At 47.6% G+C, this 16,034-nt stretch overlaps 1 protein-coding gene across 1 annotated transcript in view; it reads left to right on the forward strand.

Annotated features, from left to right (window-relative positions):
• Positions 1-16,034, forward strand: part of PIWIL1 (piwi like RNA-mediated gene silencing 1) — a 245,590-nt gene that overhangs the window by 210,708 nt on the left and 18,848 nt on the right. The window contains 1 exon segment of the mRNA XM_029571500.1: positions 8,296-8,421. Coding sequence (XP_029427360.1) covers positions 8,296-8,421 — 126 coding nt within the window.

Below are 16,034 nucleotides of genomic sequence, written 5' to 3' on the forward strand. Positions count from 1 at the left end.
TGGTATTCCAGGAACAAAAATTAGGTAAGAGCCAATTTTTCTTTCTCCTGCCCCACACAAAAACTGCTTGACACCCTCCTACACCTGTCAGAGGCTGCCTTAAAGACCAACTCAGTTAGTTCATTTCAGTGCAGTTGGCGCATACCATCAAGGTGTAGGTTGTACATCCATCTCTGTAAAGCCTAGAGTTGTACATTTCATGCGGGGCATGCTTCAGTTGAAGCTTACCCTAAGGCCTCTTGTGTCTAGGGACCTCAACATGGTGTTAGCTCAGCTGATGAAAGCTCCTTTTGACTCACTGCACTGGAAGGTCATGTTTTTGGTGGCAGTCACTTCAGTGCACAGGGTCAGTGAGCTCCGTGCATTAATGTCTTGTCCACCTTATACTACGTTTTATCATGACAGTGTGGTCTTGCATATTCACCCTAAGTTCCTGCCTCAGGTGGTGACTGATTTCCATCTTAAGTACATAAGAAATTGCCATGCTGGGTCAGACCAAGGGTCCATCAAGCCCAGCATCCTGTTTCCAACAGAGGCCAAACCAGGCCACAAGAGCCTGGCAATTACCCAAACACTAAGAAGATCCCATACTACTGATGCAATTAATAGCAGTGGTTATTCCCTAAGTAAACTTGATTAATAGTAGTTAATGGACTTCTCCTCCAAGAACTTATCCAAACCTTTTTTGACCCCAGCTACACTAACTGCACTAACCACATCCTCTGGCAACAAATTCCAGAGCTTTATTGTGCGTTGAGTGAAAAACAATTTTCTCTGATTAGTCTTAAATGTGCTACGTGCTAACTTCATGGAATGCCCCCTAGTCCTTCTATTATTCGAAAGTGTAAATAACCGATTCACATCTACTCGTTCAAGACCTCTCATGATCTTAAAGACCTCAGCCGTCTCTTCAAGCTGAACAGCCCTAACTTCTTCAGCCTTTCCTCATAGGGGAGCTGTTCCATCCCCTTTATCATTTTGGTTGCCCTTCTCTGTACCTTCTCCATTGCAATTATATCTTTTTTTGTGATGCGGCGACCAGAATTGTACACAGAATTCAAGGTGCAGTCTCACCATGGAGCGATATAGAGGCATTATGACATTACCCGTTCTATTATCCATTCCCTTCCTAATAATTCCTAACATTCTGTTTGCTTTTTTGACTGTTGCAGCACACTTAGCCGACGATTTTAAAGTATTATCCACTATGATGCCTAGATCTTTTTCCTGGGTGGTAGTTCCTAAAATGGAACCTAACATCGTGTAACTACAACAAGGGTTATTTTTTCCCTATATGCAACACCTTTCACTTGTCACATTAAATTACATCTTCCATTTGGATGCCCAATCTTCCAGTCTTACAAGATCCTCCTGTAATGTATCACAGTCTGCTTGTGATTTAACTACTCTGAATAATTTTGTATCATCCGCAAATTTGGTAACCTCACTCGTCGTATTCCTTTCCAGATCATTTATATATATATATTGAAAAGCACCGGTCCAAGTACAGATCCCTGAGGCACTCCACTGTTTACCCTTTTCCACTGAGAAAATTGTCCATTTAATCCTACTCTCTGTTTCCTATCTTTTAACCAGTTTGTAATCCACGAAAGGACATCGCTTCTTATCCCATGACTTATTAGTTTTCTTAGAAGCCTCTCATGAGGGACTTTGTCAAACGCCTTCTGAAAATCCAAATACACTATATCTACCGGTTCACCTTTATCCACATGTTTATTAACCCCTTCAAAAAAAATGAAGCAGATTTGTTAGGCAGGACCTCCCATGGGTAAATCCATGTTGACTGTGTTCCATTATTCTTTCCCAGGCCCTATTTGCATCAAGGTGAGCGAGCATTGCAGTTTGGACTGCAAGCTAGCCTTAGCCTTCTGACAGAAGCACATAGACAGTCCACCCGACTTTATTTCTTTTGATAAGAATAGGTTGGGCGTTGCCATTGCCAAAGATACTATCCAGTTGGCTAACAGATTGAATCTCCTTCTGTTATGCCCAGGCGGGACTGAGAACGTGATAGCAGACAGGCTGAGTCACGCCTTCCGGCCTCACGAGTGGTCCCTAAATCCGGCAGTTGCAGATCAGATTTTCCGTCTCTGGGAAAACCCAGACATGATTCTGTTCACATCTCCCTGCATCAGGAAGATGGATTAGTTCTGCTCCCTGCACAAGGTGGACAGCAAACCAGCCTCAGACACCGTTGCCCACCAGTGGGGCAAGAGCCTTCTGTACACATATCTTCCAATTCCTCTGGTAATGAAGACTCTCCTGAAGCTTCCAGAGGATGGGGGTCTGTGATCCTCATAGCTCCTCACTGGCCAAGACAGATCTGGTTCCCACTCCTCCAGGATCTCTCCCTCCAGAAACTGATCAGTCTAGGGACTTCCCCAGACCTCATCACACAGGATCGGGGCAGGCTGCACCACCCCAACCTCCAGGCCTTGTCCCTGACAGCCTGGATGTTGAGAGGTTCATTCTGTAGCCCCTTGACCTATCTGATGAGGTGTCTTGAATCCTGGTGGCTTCCAGGAAGCCTTCCACTTTGAAGTCTTATGGCCTGAAATGGAGGTGGTTTTCAGTCTGGTGTGAGAGCCAGAGTCTGGATCCATTCTCCTGCTCCACATGGGACTGTTTGATTACCTCCTGGATGCTGGTTTAAAAATGAACTCCGTTAGGGTGCACTTGAGTGCTATTTGTGCCTACCACCAGGGTGTGGATGGTTCGCCCATCTCTTAGCAGCCCCTGGTGGGACGCTTCATGCAGAGTCTGCTTCAGCTGAAGCCCCACCACCCCTATCTCCCCGTGTCCTCCCGCTGTGTGTTGGGACCTCAATGTTGTGTTGGCTCAGCTCATGAGGGCTCCTTTTGAGCTGGTCACTCCTGTGACCTCAACTACCTGACCTGGAAGGTTATGTTTTTTGTGGCGGTCACTTCAGCGTGCAGAATCAGCGAGCTTCAGGCCTTAGTGACATATCCACCCTAATCAAAATCCTTTCATAAGGTGGTTCTGTGCATGCACCTTAAGTTCCTGCCTAAGTTTGTGACTGATTTCCATCTTAACCAGTCAATTGTCCTGCCCACCCTTTTTCCCAAGCCTCATTCGCACCAGGGCAAGCAGATTCTGCACAGTTTGGATTGCAAGAGAGCTTTAGCCTTCAGCAGGCCATTCAACTCTTCATCTCTTTTGACAGGAATAGATTGGGAGTTGCTGTCCAACTGGTTGGCGGATTGCATCTCCTTTTGTTACACACTGCAGTTTGGGGGCCAAGTCAAGGCTCATTCTGTCAGAGCCGTGGCAACTTCGGTGGCCCACTTGAGAGCGGTCCCCATGGACGAGATCTGCAAGGCTGTGACATGGAGTTCTTTGCACACCTTCGCCTCTCACTACTGTCTGGACAGTGATGGCCAATGTGATATCAGTTTCGGCCAGTCCATCCTTCGGAATTTCTTTCAGCTGTAGAACCCAACTCTTCCTGCCTAGGGCTCATTGTTTGGGTTCAGGCTATTTCCCTCTGTTACCAACAGCACCACAGTTGGCACCTGGTTAGGTGTCTGTTGGTCTCATCGTGGTTTGGGAGTAGCCTGTAGCTAGGGATTCACCCATTTGCGAGGACTACCATCCTGCTTGTCCTAGAAGAAAGCAGAGTTGCTTACCTATAACAGGTGTTCTCTTAGGACAGCAGGATGGTAGTCCTCAGGAAACCCGCCCGCCACCCCGCGGAGTTGGGTTTCTCTTATGTATGTTATTTTCTCGTAATTCTATGTTACGAAACTGAAGAGGGACCCCCAATGGATAGTGGCATGCTGGGGCATGCTCAGTGTGCCAGTCAGTTTCCTATGCTGGACTCCATGCGATTGGTCCCCCATGTGTGAGGGCTAACATCCTCCTGTCCAAGGAGAACACCTATTATGGGTAATCAATGCTGCTTTCTCCTAGGACAAGCAGGATGGTAGTCCTCACACATGGGTGACATCATTGGATGGAACCTGGCACCGAACTTTGATCTCAGAATCTAGAGCTTTCAGCATGTCCTATTGAGCATGCACAGTTGTAGTCATCACCCTGCCTCCTAGGCAGAGTCACTTGGTCCTTTTTTTTTCTTTTTTTTTCCCCACAGAGCCATGTGGTCGCATAAGCTGTGTGCTCATGGTATTCAGTTTGCTCTCTTCTCACAGTTTTTGTAAGTGATTTTCTATAGCTGCAGCTGTTTTCTTCCCTCTTCTCTTAAAGTAGTTTTATTCTTCTATTTTCCCTCTTCTTTCCAACTGTCTTCCAGCTGCATGGTGGGCTTTCCCCTGTGCAGTCTGTTTAAAACCAAAAAACTACTGCAGTTTTTGTATCTGTGTCCTCTCCTTGCTGTATCTGTTTTTTCACTTTTTCCTTTGTGCCAACAGGACTGATTTATGCAGTCCTTTGGTGATCTGTGTAGGCCGCTGAGCCTGGGGACTCGCCTGAGTTGTACCCCGGGCTGGAGTTCCTTGACAGTTCACAGATTGATCGGCATTGATAGTTTCAGACTTTGGAAGGATCAAGAACTATGCCATTCCTGTGGGGAGGGGAGAGCTCATCCTCTCCGCATCTCAAGGAACTAGACTCCATGAGCAGGAGCCCTGGATGATGTTGCCGCCCCTCCTGCTCGCCAGTCTTAGCAATGCAGTCTCCCTGGGAGAGAGGGTGAGAGAAGCTTGGGCTAGCAGCTTGCTGCTGCACCTCTGTGCCATGTCATCCACAGATGTGACCAGTCATAGTTTGTCTGATGCATCGATGATGGGACTGCATCAGGGACCAAGCCCATCTTCAAGTACCATGGTCAACCTTGATACCGTTGAGGGCAGGGTCACCCTTGTTGCCATTGAGGTGTGTGACCGCCTACGATGCCATAGTGGCCTTTTGTGCCGTCTGTATCGGTGGAACTGGAGTCTCGCTACCCCAGCTTGGGTATCGAGAGGGCGGAGTACAACGCAAGTCTATGCCCTCAAGGCCGCGATGCTATTGATACCACGCTGCCAACAGTATCGCGGGACCCATACTGCCCTTGGTGCCACAATGCCCCTAGTGCCCTCAGTGCCGTGGTGCAGCACACTCATGCCCTTGATAGCATGGTGCCTTCGGTGCACTCAATGTTGTGGTGACCACGATACCATTGAGCAACAAGGTAGGCAATCTAGAAAAGCCGTGAGCAAATGTAAGAGAGTAGATGCCAAAGAATGTCTTTTTCAATATCTTTATTGGATGGAGACATATGAAAACAATAAAACAGCCCGACTCAGGCCGAGTTTCGCCGCTGCCTCAGGGGCTTGCAAATAACTGTCAAATTCGTAGCAAATTGGAAATGTATCCTATCTGTTCTTGGACATGAACCGCGGCACTGACATATCTTAATGAAAAACAAGTAGTTCGTACACTTTTGTTGGCTCCATTAAGATATGTCAGTGCTGCGGTTCATGTCCAAGAACCGATAGGATAAATTTCCAATTTGCTGCAAATAATTTCCAACTTGCTACGAATTTGACAGTTATTTGCAAGCCCCTGAGGCAGCCACTTGGATGTGGCGAAACTCGGCCTGAGTCCGGGCGGTTTTATTGTTTTCATACATCTCCATCCAATAAAGATATTGAAAAAGACATTCTTCGGCATCTACTCTTACGTTTGCTCATGATACCATTGCAGCTGTGCCCTTGAACCCATCGACACCCTTGATCCATCAAGGTTTGTGCATGGCCACCCTCGGGGCTGTTGAGGTCGAAGCGGTGGCAGGCTGTCGAGGTGCGTAGCATCGATGCTGCGGCAACCCTCTATGCCACTAGGTTATCGAGGTGCATGGCCTCAATGCCATCGCGATGCTGTGCTGCCCTAATACCATTGATGCCATTGAGGTGTGGAGCCACCATAGAGGCTTTCAGGCCACTGATGCTTCTCATTACCGCCTCGACTACGTTGAGCTCCACCAACCAGGCACTGGGTTCGCCATTGAGCGCCCTGGTCTCCCCTGAGGCCATCAACTACTGGGGCTGTCTGAAGCCCCCTTGTGACCGTGCAGCCCTCAGGTGGGAAGGTTTTTTGGCCTCATACGGATTGAGCACAGGGGTAGCTATCTACTCGCACCCTGGTGCGCTGGTGCATCCATGCGCAGTGGTCATATGTCCTCAAGTCTCCTGGGTGGTGTCCACTACAGAACATGAGAAACTCAGAGCTGTCCCTCCAGCCAACAATCCCAGCATTGGAGGCCCCGCCAGGATGTGCACACCATCAGTGTTAATGGGCGCTAGCGAGGCTCTCATCAGCTATAATGCGAGGCCATTGAGCTCACAGCATCGACACAGCAGGACGAATAACTGAGCTGAGGGGAATTGCCATTGGCACTGGTGGTCTTCTGTTCTTTTTGGCATCGGTGACCTGTGGGTGGGTGGCAGGGCCTCCCCCTGCAGGCGCCCAAGGCTTCCTTGGTCGATACCTTCAGGCTGAGCCCCTCCCCCCCCCCCCCCCCCCAATTGGGGCCCCTGGCGCCACAGGTACCGACATCCGTGGGTAACTGTGGCGCCAGGGATGGTGCTATTTACCGTCAAACTGATTATAGTTTGGTTTGGTGCAGTCAAGTTATTGGGTCCCCAGTGGTGGTTTTGTATTGGTGAGCGCGAAAGGATTGTGGGCCCTACAGGCACTGTCTCCACTCTGGGCACAAGTGGCTGCCATCGGAGATTGCAGGACATATCCATGGTACTCCATAAGCACCTGTGCTCGCCAGGGACTTCGCTGCTGTTGTTCCCTGTTCTGACGCAGTTCCTAGGGCTCGCCTAAGTGTTATCAGGTACTGGAGGGGACAACGCCATAGTCTGCCACCCTCCACCCTGGCTTACCCAGCCCACCAATGGTGTCGGGGAAGCCGTAGTTACACGGTTCTCTCTGCTCCACTGGAGTTACTGTGACTTTGACATGTAGCTTGCGTGGTTGGGAAAGATAATCATCTGTTCCAAGTGCAATGGATGCTGGCAGGCGGCATTCTCCTTGTCTGTGCAGTCTCTGCCATACTACGGTTCTGCCATCTTTCGTCATGGTCTCAGCCTCCGCGTCAGTCCGCACCGCATAGTGCTGAGGAGCACTAGCAGGGGAGGTGTCACTACACACTCTGTGCTTGGACATGAGGCGGCATGTAGCCAAAGACTCTGGCACATGCTTCTCAGTCCTCGCTGGGGCATGGGGTTTCTCCCATAAGCCCGGCCCTTAGGATCATAGGTGTGCCCCTATCTGTGGATGGGTTACCACTGCATGATTCCCACCCAGCGTGCTTTTGCAGCAGAGAGCTTCCAGTTGCCCTTTGCCACTTGGGCGTTTGTGTGTGTGTGTCTGTGTGTGTGTGGTGGTGGGGGGGGGGTCCTTCCGGGCGGTCATAACAGGTTGTCTTCTGCAGCCGCAGGACTGACCTAGGACTGCATTCCTGGTCAAATCCTGAGGAGAGTGGATATCGAGAGAGAGGCTCGAGAGTTCTCTCCTTTCTAAGCAGAGGATTGTGTCTTTCGACCTCTACCATCTTCACAAGAAAATAAAAACACGTCACATTTGGACTACTTAAACTTCCTTAATCTTCACTCTGCTTCTATAGAAGAAATTTGCAAAGCTGCCACTTCGCCTTCCATTCACATCTTTATAAAATATTACTGCCTGAAGATGCCTCCCGATAGGATAGCAGTTGTTGCAAAGCATTAATTAAAAGCTTATTCAACTAATTCTCTAACTGTCCCTCCAACTAGTTCCATTCCCCTGTGAATATAAGAATATAAGTAATGCTTACATGCAACTTTTAGCTTGGGAATTCCCACAAATGGCTGATCCTTCTCCTGCTTGTTATTGGAGAAAGTAGAATTGCATACCTGTAACAAGGGTCACTGTTGACAGCAGTACAAATCAGCCACACAATTTGGCCCTTCTCCCCGTAAAATTGAAGCTTAGCTTATAAAAGACTGAAGACTTGCATGGTGGGAGCTATGTGGGAGTACCTACGCATTATCAGAAAGAGCATGTTCCATTTTGGCATCGTCAGGTGATTTCACCCACTTGTGTGGCTGATTTGTCCTGCTGTCTATTTGAGAACACCTGTTAACAGGTAATCTATTTTGCTTTACATTTTGAGTGTTCATATGTGCTATATTTCATTAAAATATTTTAGATTAACCCATTTCTATGCATTTCAGCTATTTGGTAAATGGGTTAAAATATTTGAAAATGCAAAAATATTCTAATTTCACTAAATGTAAACTCAGCAGTGTTGAATTTGTTTTCAAGCCCTAGGCTTACAGTGATTGTAGTGAAGAAACGGGTGAATGCAAGGTTTTTTGCAGAGGTAGGTGGAAGACTTCAGAATCCACCCCCTGGAACAATAATTGATGTAGAAGTCACACGACCAGAGTGGTAAGTGTTTGTAATTTGTCATCTGGCTACCCTGTTTGCCAAGACTGTACCCTTCAAATGTTTTCCTCCTATACTTGGATATATATCTTTGATATCCAAATTGAAGGCCTGTTTTTGTAATGTTGATTTGTAATGGAAAATATGTATATTTCATATCAACTACAGGACAGAATTAATTTGGGTTAGCCTTATAGTGATGGTTATTTCCCTTAAAACATCTAAGTCTGTTCCCCTTTTCCTTGTTTATCCCTTTAAGAACAAAAAAGTAAATAAAGGAAGGATGACAAGTGTGGTAAGTCAAACATGAAGAAAACATTGTGTGCTTCCTTTGGCCGCCTGCTTTTTATGTTGTTCCGTGCATCTCCTGCTAGAAATATCTGGCCTTCCTGTTCGTACCCCAGATCAGTCCAGACAAGTGGTTTGGCATCCCTACCAGTAGATGGAGGCAGAGAACTAAAAACTGAGGCACTGCTACATAACCGAGAGAGCCACTTACAATCCCTCAGTATTTCTCTTGTCTCTAGCAAATGGTACAGGTGCAAGCTTGCAGATAAGAAAAAAAAAAAAAAAGAAGGGACAGAAGTTAGAAGATGTTCTAGAGATGTTAGGTTCCTTCATGGGCCATCCCTCTGGTTGAGCGGGGGGCTGAGGATGCCTGATCAGCTTTAGCCCACAGCAGATCCAGGGGTCTGACAACCCAGGACCTGGTTCCCTCTTACCTGTTGGAGGCTCCTTTGTACAGGTGTTGCCAGCATCAGGGAAGTATTCCTTTTTTGTTTTTTTTTGCTTGAATTTCTTCCTTTGCTGAGGCTGCTGTTTCTTTAAAAAAAAAAGTTACATTTTTCTTTCAGCAACAACTATTCAAGCTGTTTCTGATTTGATCATCGGGGCAGACCCGGGCTGAGGAAGGGAACAGTGTAGCTCCTCTGTTTGCGGCTTCGGGCTGCTTGGAGAACTGAAGGTTGCGTTGGGCAGTGTTCCCCTCCTCTCCCATGCGCTGCGATCACGCGGCTTTTGTTCCTCTGTAGTATGCCTGGTCGCATACAGTCAAGATGGCGCGAGAAAGCTTCTGGCTACTCGAGGAGTTGGAGGCTGTGTTTGGCAGTATTCCCCTCCTCTCCCATGCACCACGAGCGCGTGGCTTCTGTTCCACTGCAGCAAGCCCCGCCACCTGGAGACAAGATGGCGCCAACAGAGGTTTTCCAACGCGGGAAAGCTTGTCGGGCCAGCAGCCTGGCTTGGGGACAGCTGAATGCAGTGGCGATATGCTGAGATTCGTTTCTGGAGGGGAGGGGCCCACCGGGGGGGGGGGGGGGGGGGGGGGGGGGGGAGGAATGAGGTTGGTAGGGAGCTCCACGGGTTCCCAAAGTCCTGTCAGGATTAACAAGAACATAAGAAATTGCCATGCTGGGTCAGACCAAGAGTCCATCAAGCCCAGCATCCTGTTTCCAACAGAGCCAAACCAGACCACAAGAACCTAGCAATTACCCAAACACCAAGAAGATCCCAGGCTACTGATGCAATTAATAGCAGTGGCTATTCCTAAAGTAAACTTGATTAATAGCATTTAATGGGCTTCTCCAAGAACATATCCAAACCTTTTTTGAACCCAGCTACACTAACTGTACAAACCACATCATCTGGCAACAAATTCCAGAGCTTAATTGTGCGTTGAGTGAATTTTCTCTGATTAGTCTTAAATGTGCTACTTGCTAACTTCATGGAATGCCCCCTAGTCTTTCTATTATCCGAAAGTGTAAATAACCGATTAACATCTACTCGTTCAAGACCTCTCATGATCTTAAAGACCTCTATCATATCCCCCCTCAGCCGTCTCTTCTCCAAGCTGAACAGCCCTAACCTCTTCACCCTTTCTTTGTAGGGGAGCTGTTCCATCCCCTTTATCATTTTGGTTGCCCTTCTCTGTACCTTCTCCATCGCAACTATATCTTTTTTGAGATGCGGCGACCAGAATTGTACACAGTATTCAAGGTGTGGTCTCACCAAGGAGCGATACAGAGGCATTATGACATTTTCTGTTTTATTAACCATTCTCTTCCTAATAATTCCTAACATTCTGTTTGCTTTTTTGACTGCTGCAGCACACTGAGCCGACGATTTTAAAGTATTATCCATTATGATGCCTACATCTTTTTCCTGGGTCGTAGTTCCTAATATGGAACCTTACATCGTGTAACTACAGCAAGGGTTATTTTTCCCTATGTGCAACACCTTGCACTTGTCCATATTAAATTTCATCTGCCATTTGGACACCCAATCTTCCAGTCTTGCAATGTCCTCCTTTAATGTATCACAATCCACTTGTGATTTAACTACTCTGAATAATTTTGTATTGTCTGCAAATTTGATAACCTCGTCATAATATATTCATCGCTTCCTATCCCATGACTTTTTAGTTTTCTTAGAAGCCTCTCATGAGGGACTTTGTCAAACGCCTTCTGAAAATCCAAATACACTACGTCTACTGGTTCACCTTTATCCACATGTTTATTAACCACCTTCAAAAAAAATGAAGCAGATTTGTTAGGCAAGACTTCCCTTGGGTAAATCCATGTTGACTGTGTTTCATTAAACCATGACTTTCTATATGCTCTACGATTTTGATCTTTAGGCCTATTGTCAGGTAGGAGAAGAGCTACAGCTCGGAAGGTGATGGACTCCCCTCCCTCGTTGCTTCGGCAGTCCCATTGGGAGGGGGAGGGGGGGAGGGAGGAGATGCGAGCTCTAGGCCAGACAGGGGAAAGAATGACATGGAGTTTTCCTCATAATTTGTCTTGCTTATACATAAGACCTTTTTAACCAGGAAAATCACTGACTAATAAAGGGCTTTTCGGTCAGCCATCTCGTCCTGCTGCAAAGAGGCCGAGGGACTCCTTGACCGGGGGAGGGGGGGGTTGCAGGAGACCTCCTTCGCCAGCTGGGCCTGGAACATCCTGAGGGGCCTGGTGGCTCAGATGATTCGGACCTAGATGGACCCGGAAGATGGTATTGGGGTTTGTCCAGGGGTGGATCAGGATGATCCAGCAGATCTCACAGTGGATGTCGATAAGGATGGGGATAAAGACATGGCTGATCTGGAAGAAGTCCCGATGTCGGAGGGAGATGTCCTGCTGGTGATTCGTCTGTTTCATAAGGAGAAGTTGAGGCCCCTTATTTCCCAGGTTTGGAATGAACTGGGTATTAAGGTGGTCCAGAAGAAGTCTGATAATGAAGAGGTGAATCCAGTGTTGGCTGGAATCCAGGGCCCAGCGAAAGCCTTTCCTCTCCCCATAAGGATCAAGAAGCTGGTGAACCAGGAATGGGACCTCCCAAAGGCGAGCCCCAAGGTGGTTGGAGCTGTAGCAAAGTTGTCCCCTCACAGAGGATATCCTGCAGCATCTGGTATTGGCGAAGGTGGATGCTTCGGTCTCGGCGGTCACTAACCAGACCATTCTGGTTGTGGGTTCGGCAGCATTAAAGGGTGTGTAGGACTGTAAGCTAGATTAATCTGGTGAGGATGTTTGAAATCTCGGTGCTAAGACTGTGAGCGACGATCTGTGGAAGTCTGATGCAGAGGGCCTGTTTGCGCTGGGTCCAGAGGTCTCAGAATTCTTCAGCAGATCCTGGTGTTAATAGCCAGGCAGCTCAAGTGGAGGCTGGGATTGCATATGTAGCTGGTGTGCTTTATGACTTGATCTGAGCTTCGGCAAGGAATATGGTCTCTGCGCGATGGCTGCTGTGGTTGCAGAATTGGTCTGCTGATATGTGGTCCAAGTTTCAGCTCTGTAATCTTCCCTTTAAAGGAAGAAAAATTGTAGTTTGGGGAGAACCTGAAACAATTGATGAAAGTTTTGGGGGAGTCTAAAGGGAATAAGCTGCCAGAGGATAAAATGACAGTCAGGAAGTCTTTTCTGCCTCGCTCTAGGTTTCGGGAGGTGCGGCAGTTTTCGTCCCAATAAGGGTTCTTCGGGGCAGAACCAGGGATCCAATAGGCAGCATTCCTTTTGAGCGCCTGTAGACTTCCCAGAGAGCGCTTCGGCCCAGGGGCCGGAGGCTATAAGGCTTCACAATGAAGCCAGACTGGTCCACTCTCTCGAGATGATGGTGGAAGGCAGTCTAACACAGTTTTACGAAGAGTGGACCAGGATTACCTCAGACCAATGGGTCCTAGAGGTAATAAGGGATGGCTGTGCTTTAGAATTTTTTCATCTGCAATGGAAGCTTTCATGGCGTCTCATTGCAGTGTCGGAGGCAAGCAAGCAACGATTCGGGACATGTGAACCTTCAGTTGCTGGCATGATAGCACCAGTGGCTGTCGGGGAGCACAGTCGCAGGAGGTACTCGATTTTACTGTGTTGTGCCAAAAATGGAAGGAGCCTTATGACCCATCCTCAATCTGCAAAAGGTAAAACGGGATACTGCAATTCCCCATTTTTTCAGTATGGAAACACTGCGGACGGTGAAAGCAGCAGTTCATAAAGTGGAGTTTTTTGGGCCTTGCTGGACTTGACTTGAAGCCTGTCTGCACATACCCATTTGGGAAGAACATTAAAGTTTCTTCGTGTTATGGTTCTGGGGTAACATTTCTGGTTTCAGGCCCTCCCATTTGGTTTGGCGACTGCGCCTTGAACGTTCACAGAGGTGATGGTGGTGGTAGCAGTGGCTCTCCGCAGGGAGGAGATCCTAGTTTATGCTTATGTGGACGACTGTCTTATTCGAGAGAAATCAGAGGAGGTATACTGGCAGTTTGTCCGCACGGTGATGGATATGTTGTGGTCCTTGAGCTGGGTGGTGAATTTGGCAAAGAGTCACCTGAGCCCTACCCAGATGCTGAAATACTTGGAGGCGAAGTTCGATACTCAGCTCGGCAGAGTGTTTCTCACCTCGGAGAGGATTTGGAAGTTACAATCCCAGGTGGTGCGGATAATGCGGATGCCAGTGCCCAGGGCTTGGGATTAACTTCAGGTCCTGGGTTCAATGGCATCTACATTGAGTTTGGTGCCTTGGACGTTTGCTCACATGCACCCTTTATAAGGGGCGTTGCTGTCATGCTGGAATCCATTGTCTGAGGAGATTCATCGGCCTCTACCACTGCAGGTTACTTCTAGGTCCAGTCTCTCATGGTTGCTGTGTCGACCCAGTTTGGAGAAGGGATGGATTTGGAGGTTTCAGACTCTATTATAGGGATTACGGATGCCAGCCTCAAGGGTTGGGGGGAGATCTGTCAAGAATGGATGGCACAAGGACTGTGGTCGCCAGTGGAAGCATCCTGGTCTATCAATCACTTGGAAACTAGAGCAGTGTGCAGGGCATTAGTGGAATTCCTTCCACAAGTCTGAGATCAAATGGTCAGTGTTTTCGGACAATGCAACAATAAATTATATCAATCAGCAAGGGGGAGCGAAGAATTGCGTAGTTGCCCAAGGAGCCCAGGACCTTTTTACCAAGGCGGAGCAACATTTGCAGCGGATAGCCACTTCACATGTTGTGGCAGTGGACCATGTGCAAGTGGACTATCCACAGGCAACAGCTGGACCTGGGAGAATGGGGAGCTGTTGAAGGAGGTCTTCGCCTTATCCAGTCTCATTGGGGCAGTCCCTGTCTGGATTTGATGGAGTCAAGGAGCAATGCCAAGGCAGCAAGTTTCTTCAGCTGCAGACGATAGGTCGGAGCCGAGGGCATAGACACCCTGGTTTTTCCATGGTCGGCAGAGATCTTGCTGTATGTGTTCCTTCTGTGGCCATTAATAGGTTGAGTGTTTAGGTGCATCGAGAAGCAGCTGGACCAGGAGCTACTGGTGGCACCAGTGTGGCTGCATCGTCTGTAGTTCACAGATCTGGTTGAGTGTGCAATAGATGGGTCCTGAGATTGTCTTATCTGCAGGGTCTGTTAAGGCAAGATCCTATTTTCTGGGATTTGGCGGATCACTTTTGTCTCGCGACTTGACTTTTGAGAATAGGAACTTGCGACAAAAAGGATACTCTGAGCCCGTGATTTTCAAGGGTTTAGTTTACGATTCATTGTGGGTTCAGGTGGTAGCCTTGTGGTGTCCCAGAGATATACTCCAGGGAAAAGGTCTTCAGTCTCACATCCAGATGTGAGGTTTTTGAAGGGGGTCAAGCATCTGCGGCCGCCGGTACATAGATTGGGTCTAGCGTGGAGTTTAAACTTGGTCTTGCGGGTGCTTTGTGGGCTTCCGTTTAAGCCATTGAGGAATGTGTTGTTAAAGGACCTCACGCTGAAGGTGGTATTTTTGGTGGCGATTTGTTCGCCCAAAATGTGGTGATTTGTTCATTCAGAAGGATCTCGGAGCTGCAGGCTTTGTCCTGTAGGGAACCATTTCTGAAGATTTTGGACAAGGGGGTGTCTTGGTGCACGATACCCTCGTTCCTACCTAAGTTGATATCTTTGTTTCACCTGAATTAGACAGTGGAGCTCCTGCCTTTCCAGATTGGTCTGCTGAGTCGCCAGAGGCAAAGGTCACAAACAGTTTTTGGCGGTCGCATCATTTGTATTATTTGGAGGTGCCAGAAATGGATGCAAGGCTTCCAAGGGCACGATAGTAAGTTGGCTGAAGGAAGCTATTGTTTCGACCTACCTTTGTAAGGGGAGAATTCCAGAGGGGGTTGTATGCACACTCTACTAGAGTGCAGGCAGCGTCGTGGGCAGAGTGTCAGATAGTGACACAGCAGGAGATTTGTAGAGCGGTGACATGGTCTTCTCTTCATACTTTATCTTGCCATTACTGTTTAGATATTCAGGCTCCAGGAGAAGCCGGTTTTTGGTGAAAGGGTGTTGAGAGGGGTTCTTTTGCAGGCCTGCCTAGTGTAGGGGTGCTTTGGTACATCCCACTTGTCTGGACTGATTTGGGGTACGAACAGAAAAGGTACATTGATTCTTACCTCCTAATTTTTGTTCCTGAAGTACCACAGATGAGTCCAGAGACCAAGCCCCTTAATGTTCTCAAGACTGTTACATCAAGTCCATGTTCTGGCATGCTTACTGGGAAGAACTATCAGGATGTGTGTGTGTGTATGTATGTATGTATATATATATATATATAATACACAGAACCTAAAGAAGTTTGCCAGGTTGTGGTTAGCCCCTTGAGTTGATGTGTGGTTTTTCAGTTTGGGGGCTCCAATCTTTGGGTTTGGCATTTAGGGGCTTGTTGAGTTGTTACACACTAATTGGATTGGGTACAGGTCAATACTGAGGGACTGCAGGTAGCACTCTTGGTTATGTAGAGGTGCCTCAGAGTTTTTAGTTCTTAACAATACAGGACTTTTCTGAGTTTCTTTTCCTTTACTCCTCTTGATGATAAAAGTTCTTTACTTGAAAGAAGACTGTCTAAGTTCTTTAAGAAAAACCAGATTTACATTCTCTGCCTCCATCAGCTGGTAGGGATGCAAAACCCACTTGTCTTGACTGATTTACTTTATGGCATTTTGGGGCAGTTTTTATAAAGGTACGATAGCTGGTTGGCACACAGGGAGAGTATGGCAACCATTTTTTTTTACCCTATTATAGGATTCCCAATATATTTTGCTCTGTATGGCAAATTGGGGGGAGGATAGTTCACTTAGGGTAGACCAGGGAATAGGAAAGGTTTT

Source organism: Rhinatrema bivittatum, chromosome 11, assembly GCF_901001135.1.
Source record: "Rhinatrema bivittatum chromosome 11, aRhiBiv1.1, whole genome shotgun sequence".
In the NCBI taxonomy this organism is placed as follows: Eukaryota; Metazoa; Chordata; class Amphibia; order Gymnophiona; family Rhinatrematidae; genus Rhinatrema; species Rhinatrema bivittatum.